The sequence below is a fragment of the Antennarius striatus genome, chromosome 4 (assembly GCF_040054535.1).
Source record: "Antennarius striatus isolate MH-2024 chromosome 4, ASM4005453v1, whole genome shotgun sequence".
NCBI classification, from domain to species: Eukaryota; Metazoa; Chordata; class Actinopteri; order Lophiiformes; family Antennariidae; genus Antennarius; species Antennarius striatus.
The window spans coordinates 6,491,603-6,505,470 of record NC_090779.1 but is presented as its reverse complement, the minus strand read 5'-3'; the positions used below and the strand labels follow the sequence as shown (position 1 = coordinate 6,505,470).

The 13,868-nt window shown below is 44.2% G+C and overlaps 1 protein-coding gene across 1 annotated transcript; it reads right to left on the bottom strand.

Annotated features, from left to right (window-relative positions):
- Positions 1-248: 248 nt before the first annotated feature.
- On the bottom strand, positions 249-12,700 carry slc7a5 (solute carrier family 7 member 5). Its single transcript, XM_068312365.1, has 10 exons — positions 11,807-12,700; positions 10,304-10,429; positions 5,028-5,133; positions 4,750-4,794; positions 4,548-4,671; positions 4,340-4,443; positions 4,085-4,181; positions 3,833-3,982; positions 2,044-2,221; positions 249-1,937 (listed from the first exon to the last, which is right to left on the bottom strand). Exons 1-10 carry the CDS (start codon positions 12,345-12,347, stop codon positions 1,882-1,884), a joined length of 1,527 nt encoding a protein of 508 aa, XP_068168466.1. The 5' UTR covers positions 12,348-12,700; the 3' UTR covers positions 249-1,881.
- Positions 12,701-13,868: the final 1,168 nt, after the last annotated feature.

Here is a 13,868-nt window from a genome sequence, read left to right as displayed (position 1 = left end):
CATCAGTTTTGTTTGTTTCCATTCTTGTGAAACTTATTTCTAAAAAAAAAATAAAAAAATTAGACTTAAAAATCACAAGTTATTCCGACACTTTTGAAGGCCTGAATTCTCTCCAGGGTGAATTATGTAATCTGAGTGAAACACATAGCGTGGTATAAATATGTTAATATTAATATTGATTTAACATTTAGTCCAATTTGAAAAACTGATAATACGAATCAGACAACAGAAGAGATGAAAACAGAACACAGTGGAAAAGCAAGATTTATTTTTTTTAAGCACTTTTGACAAAATACCCTATAAACGAATTAGAAGTAGTAATAACAACAAACTACATAAAAAAATTCAAATAAATAAAACTTTCTATGGAACCTATTCAGGTTAGCTCCTCATCAGCTTTGTGCAACGGCTGGAGTGTTAGAAAAGTTCTACATGTAAAAACACACACATTTACCCCTGCTGGATTCAAGGGCACCGTCTCCATAGCAACTACTCCACGAGACAGGCATTTCTACAGGAACGACACTGCAATCAGATACGCACTTGTACCTTCGGCAAAGGGTGGAATGTGTGTTTGTGTGTTTGGTGGAGGGACATTAACAACAAGTTAAACAGTACAAACACTAAAAACTAAACCCGAGGGTGAAAAACAAAAAAAGAATCATCGTTACCGTGGTGTAAAACGTGCTCTTCTCTAGCCCTGTCACCCTCCCTAGACAAACAAAAACTAATCTCTGTGGTGTTTTATCTCTGCAGACTGAGCCACACAAATTACTAGCTCATAATGTCGACACATTTTTTTAGCGAGTCGAGAGTAACATTTCCTCTTGTGGTGCATTCATGCACCAATCTGTCCAAGTGAAGATGATTTAAAGAGCAGCACAGCTCACGGGTCCGGTGGGATGACATTCCACAGCTCAGCGCATGCTCATGTTTAATGCTATGGATCTTGTATGTCCTGTAAGTACGCTTTAAATTAGAGAAACATTTTCATTCATTCTCTTTGATACTTTCAGTTCAATTGATGAATGAGAAAATAGTTTGTAAGATAAATATACAGCCTACACACGAAAATATCCGACGGCCACTTTACAGTCGAACGCAGCCTGTGTGTGACGCGGCATAAAATTGAGAAAAAAAAGCATAAGGTCTGACACCCGACATTCAAATTCTTCGCAAAACAACTCTGAGAGCACACAGCAGTTAGCAGGTCTGAACCTCAGTGCTCTGAGGAGTTCCAACGACCAACGTGATCGACTGACAGACAAGAGCAGGACTGAGCTACAACGAACGCACAAACACAGGAGTCCTTCATCAACGTCTGACAAAACTTTCATTGAGAGCAGAAGCTAGATCCAGGATATTAACAGTGTGTGTGTGTGTGTGTGTGTGTGTGTGTGCGGTTAGGTGTGTAAACTAAAGGTTTCAATGTGTGAAAGCTCTACTTACAACTGATTTCAGATCAGTGCTGAGGCTGATTTCAGCTTCAGGCATCACCTACAACTACTGTCAGGACTGACGACGTTACATTCCGCATAAGGCACATTTACTAAACGCAAGAGGATTCCAACGAGGTGGGACACCATAAGTTATTGACAAAAAGAGCGATATAAAACAATCCATTGAAATTCATTGTACAACTGCCAACAACGTAGAACACCTAGAAAAGATCATTTGTGACTTAAAAAAACAAACATCTGTTCTCAAATAACAACCCAAAAATGTCAGAAACACAACAGTAGCAGACGCAGCAGCCACAGACGCCGTGGTGTTTCTGTCCTTATCAGCAGCCAGCAGACAGGATGTGTGTCTGCGGTGAGCGTGGTAAACAAAGGTCACGTCGGAGCATGGAAGTCCCTGTTGGTGCGATCCCATTGGCTTCTAGGACTCCTGAGGCACTACTTCCATCATCTTCTGACAGAACACTGTGGAGGAAACTGCACAACACACACGTACACACACGTTAGTGACGATCGCCCACGGCGTCGGGGGAAGAAAGAAGTTAAGAGCCCACGAAGCCGAGACAAGCAAAACGTGACTCACAGAGACCATGCTGAATCCACTCGGGTTTGCTCTTCCAACGCACGCCGAACAGGTAGACGGGGATGCCCGTGGCGATGATGCCGAAGCCGATCCCACACTCCACCGGGGTCTTCCAGAAGGAAACGATGATAAGGAAGACGCAGGCCAGCACGAAAATCACTGGCAGCAGAATATTCACCTGCAGGGAGGAGAACGGACGGGGTTTTAGAAGAAACTCTATGAGATCATCAGAAAAAAAGAAAAAGCTATGTATAATCTGGGTTCCTCAAATAACATGTTTGTGGTGGTCAGATGTGGCTGGAGGAGTCCACACTGAGGGAGACTTAATGAAGTTAGGAGCACCAACACAACCGGACAGTCCTGCACCTTTTTGTTGCTGAGTTGCACATACGACTGCTTTAGGCAAGAACCACAATATAATGAGAAAGTCCCGGCATCCCTGATTATTTTTTAAGATTTTCCTTTATAAATTACTGGTTGTTCAGGAATGCTAGTTAAATATTTCATATAGCAGACACACACAGTAATATTTGCGAAGTGAAATGACGTTTATAGGATTTACAGAAGGTTTGCAATAATTATTTAAACAAAAAATAGGCAGGTGCATAAATGTGGTATGAGTTAGGGGTGCCCAAACTCATACCACTGTACTGTAATCACATTTCTGCTTGTCATTTATTTATTTTTCGGACATGTTAATGTAACAGACTTCACACTTCCATCACATTTAGAACATCAACAACAACAGCTGAAAAATAAAGGGCTGACGGGTGGACGCCAATAGGTTTGTGCAATTCCCGTCCCCCAGAATTAACAAACAAACTCTTCAACCAACATCACCGGCGCTCTTCTGGTCAATGGGTGCAAACCCCCTTGAGGCACGTCCAAACTCAAAGCAGACGGGACGCCCCAGCGATCACTAATGAGGACAGTCAGGTGAGCGGAATGAGGAGGGAAGATGCCACGAAGCTAATAGACTCCTTTGGAATAAAGAGATGAATTAGTCCATCTAATTGTGTGATTCCCTGGCAGCTCCACACCGAGTCTAATGAACAGCAGGAATGTGACAGACAAAGAAAGGAGAAAACAGCCCAGTGGGAGAGTAAAGAGGAGAGACGGAGGTCAGCAGAGACAGTGCCACCACTGTCCCAACGCTCAGGCCTGTTTGCACAACACTGATTCTACCATGAATCCATAAACCTCTGCTGCAGCGTCGGGCAGTGGTTCACATGACAACGGCGCTTTGGGGCCTTGAAAATGTTTTTGAAAACTGCCGGCGTGGCATGCATACTAAAATGTAGATGAGACTGCAAAACATGTAAGCAGAATTTTTTGAAATGGATCAAATGGAATGTCTTCTTAGGCCTGTAGATGCCGATAGACGATAACTACATTTTTCATCGTGGGGGTCTGGGGGACGGTCTGGTGGAGCTTTTATTGATGGAATTTAGCGTCATGACGACTGATTCGGTTAAAGAACAAAGGATGATGAATCAGAGGAAGATGGAAAAATTATGGTGATGCAACAAAGTTTGCGGACGGTGTCGCTCTGAACGAAGCATCGTGCGATCGGTCTGGGACAGAAAGAAAAACACCGATAAATGTCTGGAGCGTCGGAGAAAGTCTGCTGAAGGAGATCGATCGATACGAAGAACTGGAGGCCAATGAGTTTTAATGACACACACATCCAATCCCTGGTGATGTGACAGTCACATTACATCCCATTTGATCCCAATGAACAATCAGTACAGAGCAGGGATTTTATTGATCACATCACACACTGGCTCACCTTGATCGGCCGCTCAAGCTCTGGCTTCTTAAGGCGGAGCCACATCATCCCAACTATGGCCATGCCAATGCAGAGCCAGTTGAAGAAGCTGAAGAAGTTGATGACGGAGAAGATGTCTTTGGAGAAGGCGTAGAGCAGCGTCATCAAGCACTGGAGGGAGAGAGAGAAGAGTCACCTGACGTGGATTTAAAAACTCAAGAATTTCACTTTCCTAATATTGTTCCATATTTGTGAGTGCAGGGGGACACGTACAGTGAATATGAGTGAGGGCACTGGGGTCAGCAGGGTGGGGTGGATCATTGACAGCAGACTGGGTAGGTGACCCTCCCTGGACCCCACAAAGAACAACCTGAGAGGGACGGAGAGACAAGATTAGATGTGTGTGTGTGTGTGTGTGTGTGTGTGTGTGTGTGTGTGTGTGTGTGTGTGTGTGTGTGTGTGTGTGTGTGTGTGTGTGTGTGTGTGTGTGTGTGTGTGTGTGTGTGTGTGTGTGTGTGTGTGTATTACCTGGATGACGTGAACAGGGAGCCATTGACTGATCCAAAGCAGGAGAGACCCACAAACACTGGGATGATCCATGACATGGGACCCAGGTGTTTGTTACCGAAATCCTGAAGGAAACATTCATAATATTTGTATCTGTGCCTGCAGCTTAAAGGCTGGTGAAGTAAAAACAGCTTGTTGTGAGGAAGTAGCTCAGAGTGTGGGCGCTCACCACAGCCACAGCATCAGAGTCGATCATCTCTTGAGGACTCAGAGTGGTGAAATAAGCCAGGTTGGTCAGAACATAAACGGCCGTCACTATGGGCAGAGAGATGATGATGGCACGAGGAAGGTTCCTGAGGAAGATGCACAGACCTTCTTGTTTAGAACCAGACGGTTAACCCTCTGCAAAGAAGCCGTGCGTTCATACGTACTTGTAAGGCTCGATCATCTCCTCGGTGACAAGATTCAGATAGTTCCTGTTAGAGGAAGAGGCAATTACAAATACGTTTATGTGGCAACACAAATGATTGTGTCACAAATAAAATGGAAATGGATTTCATAACTTCATTTAGACAAAGGACTGGAGTCTCACTAGCAGTCATTTTTATATACACTATATTTATTTATTCTTCCAACATGAAGGCCCATAAAGTCACTTTAGGCCACGATTTCTTCTGATCCTGGACTATAATCTGACCCGTCGACTCACCATCCACCGTAGGCAAACAGGCCACTGTAGATCGCCAGGCCGATGTTGCCAAACTCGTATTTGGACCAGTTGAATGAATTCTGTGGAAGCAGACCTTCTGTCTCACCTAGAAAACAAGAAGAGACTTGATTAAAACAAAGAACAAACAAGCCTTCCATCTGGATTACTGCTGTGCTGTGGGATAAAGCCCGTCTCAGTACGCGATCAGTCACGGACTGTGGATTGTGATGGAGTTAAGACAAGCGGGGACGCTCTGCTACAAACACACCTTTTAGCACATGGATGGATCGCACAGCAGACCGGCCTGGGGGGGCTGCTAGATGAATGGATGGTGGTTTATTGCTACGCACAGGGACGTGACAGCAGCCCATAAGGGATGACTCTATAATTTACTAGCCATTGGGAGGATTTGTGACATTTCAACCTCCCACCCCCCACCCCACCCTCCTCCCAGACATATGGGCTGCTGCTGGTTTAAGAAGGTCCATACCACATTCCTGATAGAGCTGCTCCAACATGCATGCACATTCTCAGACATAGCGACGGTTGCTAAACCAGCAGCTCGCGGCGATGTTGGTACTACATGGTTATCACTAAGCCCTGGTGCACCGTGGGAAATGTCGTTACTTACCAGCGTTCTAACCTTCCTAATGAGCAAAGATGAGCAGCCAAGGCTTCCTAAAACCTCAACGTCTTTTTTTACTTGACCTGGTGGCCTGGGTTCCACTCCTGAACAACCACACACCTTATCCAGGCAGCTGGATTGGACAGAAGCATCTGGCGCATCAGGTTTCTGAGTAAATCAGTTGTTTCTGATGTCACTTGTACTGTTAGCAGCTACATGTAGCACAGATGACAGAGACACTTGGCAGGAACTGCAGCACCATCAGTCACCTGCCTCTGATGAGCCCTAACGTACCGGATGTGTGCACACACAGACGTGCACCTTTAATGGACTAGATCTAAACGCCCACTCTGTTCAAACACTGGTTCAGGGCGGTGAGGCACCGACGTTCAAGTCAGTTCTGCGGGTCAAACAGAGTGGCGTGTTTGCCAATTAATTATCAGCTTGAAATTAAAAAATGGTTCAAATCATTTCGGACACAAAGTGCAGCAGCGAGCAGCTGAGCCTCACCTCAGATTGGACCACCAACGGATCAAAACAATAAAAAAGAATTAAAAAAAAAAATTAGTTAATAAAAGAAGAAAAATGTCCAGAGATTAAATATCTGCTTTGAACTTCATACCAGGAAATAACCCGCCCTGTTCAAACTGAATGGTACACTTATAATCAATTTAACTAGTTATTCATGTCAAGCTGCTAATTTAATGGAAAATACGACACCGTCTGACTCATAGAACCAACATTAACTGAGACGTCACTGGTCCTGACTTTAATAGGACAATTTGATAACACATAAGACTTCATTTGTCCCCTGTGACCCTCTGGTTTAACTTCAGGAACTATAGTGATAATTACATTCATTTGTATTGAATTCATTATTATCTCTGACTGGTCTGGTAGACTGACATCTCCAGTCAGTGACTCCAAAAACCACAAAAGGACATCCTGACAAATGAAACAGGATCCCCTTTAGCCATGTTTTCTGGATTGCTTTACGTTTGTGTTAGCAGTAACCACACACACACACACACACACACATGCACACACACACACACACCAAACTAGATGGTGGAGACTAGTTGTCCCACAATGCAAAAGGACACTGGTTACACTGACTAACCAACAAACAAGAAAAAGAAATGAAGACTTAGTTCTAGAATAAGTCCTCATGTTTGTTCTCATTAGGGTTGACTTCATGTGGAATAACATCTGGTTACTGGGCCACAGCCCTGTTTTCAAATGATGCTGGAACAGACAGGCGTCATCAAGTCTGGCAACAGAGTCTGAATAAATGGAGACCAAGTTCAAGACTATTTGCTGTGAACCCTCCCATTCCACAAACATAAACCTGTAATTTATGAATGAATTTAAATGTAAAGCAGTTATTTGACACAACTGGTTTAACACCACATGTCAACTGAAGCAGGTGAGAGAGTATCTGTGTCAACAGAACGGGGGGAGAAAAAAAATGTGATGATGAAACTGGAACAAACGGAGGATGAGTTCAGCATCAGTGTGAACATTTAACCCCCACACAGTGTGGACGGGTGTCAGATTAACCACATGGGGCAGCTAATCAGATTCCCCCTCTAATCTGAGACGACAGCGCCCTTTGACCTCATGAGCCACTTCAATCCCTGAACACACATGATTGTGGTATGTGAAACACAAATTCAAAGATGGTTTAGCATGAACAGAACAAAGCGTGTTTATGTCGCTCAAAAGCTTTAAAAACTAAAGAGTGGGCGGGCCGTCGCTTGGCTGGTTTGGACTGGAATGCCCCCTTCTCCACAGGATTTATTTCAGTTCAGCCATTTGTAAATTGTTTATTTTGACATCTTTCTTTTCATTTTTTTATTCCTTCACCCGGCAGCTGGTTGAGACAATAAATATGTTTGAGTAAACACTAAAACAGAAGCCTGTCAGGACTTTGTTGATGTAATCACAGCCCGTCTAACTCCTGATAATCTTCTCAGGTAAAAATGGAATTACTACGCACCGTCATGGAAAAGATTCAGCTGTATTTAGAGAGTAAACACAGCAGCAGTGAAGGCCTGGTAGTACAAATGAGTAGATTTACTCCACATCCTCCCGCTGCACTTATAAACAGGAATTAGACCAGCAGGGTTTGCAGTCGACCGATGTGGATTAAAACGACTGGAGGAATGAGAGCTGAACACGACTGGGATCCGTTAGAACTGCCGTTAGAGCGCTTTTCTGTTCTCCCTCTGCTGATCTCTGATAACCAGTTAACATAAAGGCTTCACTCTGTAACCCACGCCGTCCTCTCCATTTCCTCCTGGTCCACTTCTGAATGATTCCACTCAGTTCTTCTCTGCCCACCATCTGATCTGTGTACCATTCTTCTTTTTTGAGATGTTAATTTCTCCATTTTGAAATTGTTTCTTTGTCTAAAAAGGCGTTATGTTTCCTATTTTTAAACATAGTTTATCAAGAAATAGCTGTAATGAAATAATCCGATTTATCCCAAATTAACACTCCCTTGTTAACTAACGCACTTATTATAAAAGCATGAAGACTGGGGAGAATATGGCATCTGAAGAACATCACAGAAAGAGCACTGTGACCTGGATCGCACCACTGGAATGCTGGGAGTTCAGGAATAACCAGTGGTGAGCTGTGAAAAAAAAAAAAAAACTGACAATACTACATTCAAGACAAATACATGCTTAAAAAAAAAAGTCACACTGAACAATGTATCTTGATTCCTTTACAATTTTGGAGGCTAGTTTTTAAATAGTTTGGTTTGTAATGGAAGAAGCGGGTAAACAGACACTGTCAAGAAGACGACCTTCAAAGGTTCAAGTCAGGTGTGAAGTCCAAACCTCAGAGAAATCTGACGATACATTCACCGCCCGGAGATTGTATCCGATCCATAAGAACTGGTCTGACTCAACCCTGATCACAGATTAGCTGGCGCCGAGCATAGATTCAGTCTGATCTAATGATCGCTGTATACCCAGCTGTCACGTTGTCAAGGCAACCGCCAGCACGCACACACACACACACACACACACACACACATGGGAGTGTGTAACATTAGTTTCCTGTGGGATGTTTTTTTTTTATATAAGGAAAGGAAGTTGGAAATGTCGTTGCTTTTTTCCTGCCTCGTATGTTTAAGACGGTAAAACCACAGAGCAGAGGCAGTTGAGCGTTGCCCTCTTGTCAGAGGACTTACAGAAAAGATACACCTCCAGTAAAAGGGAAAGCTCAACACGGCCTACGTTGCAGGTTTAAATAATCATTACATTTATTGTTCCTGCAATATTTTGACATGAAAAAGTTTTATTTGAGGAGATTCTAACTGCTTGTCTCTCAGTAAAATAGATTGTGCTGTGCTGTTACACAGAAGAAGCTTTAAGACAACATTTTTTTCAAAATTCCTTCCATTGTGTCATTTTTTTAGGCAACATCTCCGGAAAAGTTAGTAAAGCCTCTCTGTTAGGACTCAAGTTTCAATCAATCATTTGGAAAACATGGGTATATGAACTCGTAACATTTTTTTAATGCAAAGTAAACTCCACTGCAGTGTGGTGTGGTGTTGGGCCTTAATGAGGCTTTGTTCCAGCAGCCAGGGGTGAAATATCAAATATTCAAATCAACCACTTATATATGACAAGAAAGCTGGGAGACATCGGAGTCGGCAAGAAAGGGGTTAAAATGTTGTAAATTATCTTAACACACTGCTCACTGTGGGATGCTCTCAGCATAAAAGCTAATGTGTTCATCTGCATGAGCAAACAAAGCATTTCACACACGTCAGGAAGCGCTGATCCATTTTATATCCAAGCGATGTTTTTTTTTTTAAATGGATAGCCGGCAATGATAATTGTCTCTGTTCCTGTGTTTCTCTTTAAAAAATAAAAAGGACTTTGTTACAAATGGTCATAGTTTGTTTGATCCAAAAGCAGAAAATTCATTCAAGTTAAACAGAAAACTACAAACAAAAAAAAGCAAATAGAAACAAGGGATTATAAATGAAGGTTAAACAGAAAACCCGAGTTGTCTGTTTAACTTAGATGAATCATCTGCTTTTGGATCAAACAAACTATGATCACTTGTACAAAGTTTTTTTTTTATTTAAAAAAAAAAATCACAAGAACAAAGACAATTATCATTAATTGTCTTTGTTTGAAAGTAAAACTGTCTTCATTTCATTCATTCGTCACCTGCTTCATCCGGCGTAGAGGGTCACGGGGCAGTGGAGCCTATCACAGCTGACTAAGGGAGGAAGCCGGAGAACCCAGAGAGAATCCACACAGACACGAGGAGAACATCTTGCTGTGCGGCGACAGTGCTACCCACTGCACCACCTGTCCTCTTTTCACACAAGTCACTTTTTCTTTTGTAAGATCTTGTTAATAGTAAAGGTTGAAATATATATATTTAAGTTCGTTACCTGGATTACATTTAAAGAATTGAATGGATTTCAGTAAAACTTAAAAGGACGGTGCGAAGGCCATCCAACTGGTGGCCAGGCAGGATTGTTCATCTGTTCTGTTAGGTCTCCTGTGACTGTTGTGGTTCTGATGTGTACATGCTGTCAGTAGGTGGACGGGGAAACTAAAAAGGTCTACATTGACAGGAACCTCCTTTCTGCATCTTTGGGATGTTCGTGCAAACGTACCTTGGCCAATCTTGACAAAACCGATGATGATGATGAGTCCGAGTGCCAGGAGCTTAGCTGCGGCGAAAAAGTCCTGCACTCTAGTGGCCGCCCTCACGCTGTAGCAGTTCACAAAGGTCAGCAGGACTAGAAGGACAGATGGACACAGACAGGCTGGAATGAACACAACCGCACTTCTCTGCAGGTGTTTCTGGTCAAAAGAAAAATTAATGGTTAAAAGATAGGGTGTGTGTGTGTGTGTGTGTGTGTGTGTGTGTGTGTGTGTGTGTGTGTGTGTGTGTGTGTGTGTGTGTAATGCTGAAAGAATGAAGGAGTTGGACAAGAATTCAGAGATCGCAAACTTTCCAGGTGAGTAAAAACCTTTATACAGTACTAGCACTTTCTTCTACCCAAGCATGTACATTACAATCCTGCCACACACACACACACACACACACACACACACACACACACACACACACACACACACACACACACACCACGTTTGGTCACATGGTCCCTGTCAGGGTTCAGACCTGGTCAACCTAAAGATCAGGTACTGGTGTTACCATGGTTACTCACACATGAGAACCAAAGGCATGACAGCTCGTGTGCAGTCAGTATTCAGAGGGAGGTGGACCCTGAGTGGTGTGTGTGTGTGTGTGTATGTGTGTGTGTGTGTGGGGTGGGGGGGTAATTGTAACATGTGGGTCAAAAGAAGCAGAGCCTGGTTCCAACTGGTGCTGCTGAAGCAGCCAGTAATCCTGAGCTAATCACATTAGGAATCTACAATACAAAATAATTTGTGAAAGAAATTTTTAGCAAAACACTGATCTGCAAAACAATCATTTAGTCTTAATTTAGAGCATCGAATAAATCAATAATAAGTTGAACCAGGAAGTAGGGATTCAAACTGGCTCCTGTGATAATACTAATATATGGTTTAATTACATACCAGTCTACAACCGACAGATGGAACATTCTGAAATATTTTACATCATGACCTGTGCACGGTGGTCGCTCCTTTGCGCCAAATTTATTTTTCACCTACATATATATTCTTTATTTTACTAAACTAAGTATTCTCAAGCAAAAGAGAATGAATGAATGAATGAATGAAAGAATGTGTGACGATGCGTGTGAAAGGATTAATTGCCCGTGATTCGGGAGTCTGTGATGTGTGGACTGACGTAATAACGCGTCGTCTCTGCGTTCGAGGCTCCCATGCGCTGGAGCTCCTCACAATAAGGCGCGTCTCTTCAGCATCACACGTGTGTTGAGTGTGTGTCGGTTCAACTTCACACCTGATACCCGAGTCGGTGTCTTTATTTTTTTATATATATATTTTTTCAGATCAGGAAAGAGAGAGACTCTTTCTGTTTGGACGTGAAATGATTTTTTTTTTTTTTTTAAACTCCCCATAAACTTGACTTCCCCAATAAAACGCGCTTCTCCCGATCACACAACCCTGCCCGACATTGCATCATCCCGCGGCAACTTGGCTCGACGAGCTCGGTGACTTACGGATGCAGAGGCAGGCCAGCAGCTTGGACGCGTCTTCCGGCACGTTGCACACGGGGAAGAGGGGCTTGAGCAGGTAGGTGGCGAACACGTAGGCGATGATGTACTGCGAGGAAGGTCGGATGATGAGGAGCTCGATCCACAGCTTGAGGAAAGCCGGCAGGGCTCCGTACACCTCCAGGATGTAGGCATAGTCTCCCCCGGACTTGGTGATGGTGGTGCCCAGCTCCGCGTAACAGAGCGCCCCCACCGTGGAGAACACCCCGCACACTGCCCACACGACCAGCGACAGCCCCACCGAGCCCACCTCCTTCACCACCCCGGTCGGCGTGACGAAGATGCCCGAGCCGATGATGGTGCCCACGATGAGGGCCACGCCGTTCATGAGGGTGATGGTCTTCTTCAGGACGACCGCTTCCCCCCCGCCTCCGCCGGGGTTTTTGTTGGGGGTTCCCTGCGTGGAGGACAGCATCTTCTCCGTGACCTGTGGGTCATCTTCCCTGTCCGCCGAGGCAGTGGATCCTCTCTTTTTCAGCCCCGACATCGCTGGTTGGGTTTCCTCTTCCCCACGCCGACTCCCTCGTGTCTGCGTCGGTGTCCTTCTCTCTTCCGGTCCGCTGCGAGGACGAAAACCGGTCGGTTTCAACCACGTGGACCTGGCTGTGAACCTGGAGCTGAGTCACAGCAGCGTGTTCCCCACGGTCTCCTCCACTCGACTTCTATGGACACTGGTGTGGGTTGTGACGACTGCCCTCCTCCCTCGAGGCGGGACGCTGCGCCCAGACGGCCGCTCCTCGCCGGAGCATCTCAGCCGCTGCCTGTCGCCCTCTGGCGGCGGACGGCGGTACTGCTTCTCTTCACGTGTTGAACGCGCTGGTGACCTGAGGTTTTACATGGGGGACCTCTGAGGAGTTTGTTGTGGCACACCTGAAACCAAAAGCTATAACACAATGTCAAAAAATTATAAGTGCTGCTATAAATATATAGACTAGAATATAGGGAGGAAGGAATCATATAAAGATAACAGGGTTTAGGGGAAGACATTGAACGTAATGTTCATAATGATGGTTTATTTAGTGTATAGTAATATGAAACTAAGTTATTGTGTTCACACACACACACACACATAGGGGGCCTGTAGGCATGCAATACAGTGCACCCTTGTTCTTTGAGGTTAATGCTGTCTTGGTTGTCTTGGTGTGAACTGGCACCTCTCCACTGCCAGTTCACACTCAAAATGTTTTTGATCCACGTGGGTCTAGACCCCGCCACCCCCACCGTTCCCCAGCCCAAGACCTAATGGACTGAGGTAGTGTGCCCCAGGATGGAGAACCAATGGAGGACTGGGGGGGGGCTTTACCCTCTTAGCTCCCAACTTTGGAATCGAGGGGTGTAAAGGTGTGAATGTTCAGTTGTGTTTGTCTAGGAGTCGTCCCTGTGATGAATGGTGACTTCCAGTTTATCATCTCTGCAAAGCAAAATAAGTAAAATGCTAGCTGTACATCACAGAAGCACTCAGCAGTGAGGTATCTGTGCTTCTTATCAGAACCATCCGTTATATTTTGAAATGTTGTAATGTCAGACAGTCTGAAAATAACCGAAGGGGTGTCTTAACCTCCCTGTCCCCAGAGCGAGGATGCAAAAAGATCGGCTGTCATTTCTGGATTTGGTTAGAGTCCAATTTGCAGAGTTCCGAGTAGAGGAAATTGTGTCATGAGTATATTATTTGGTAGCTCTCATTGATATGATATAGTGATTCTGTCAGCAATATTTATCACATTAGATTTGACAAAAACCAGTTTTTATATAGATAAGCATTTTCTGACTTGAGGTTAAAATTTCACTCAAAATTCCTTCTAATGCCACCCGCTTTTAATGACACCCCTATGATTTAAAGGAGGAGGTGGGGGGGGGGTTCCTGCAAAGGAGCTTGGGTAGTAGCCTACACACACTTTGTGTGGTCTATTGAGCTTGTGTGATTTTACCTGAAAAGGAATGAGTGTTAAATGTTTGGTTTTTTTTCACAATTATGTTCAACTCCTACTTCAACAGCTCCTTCTCACAC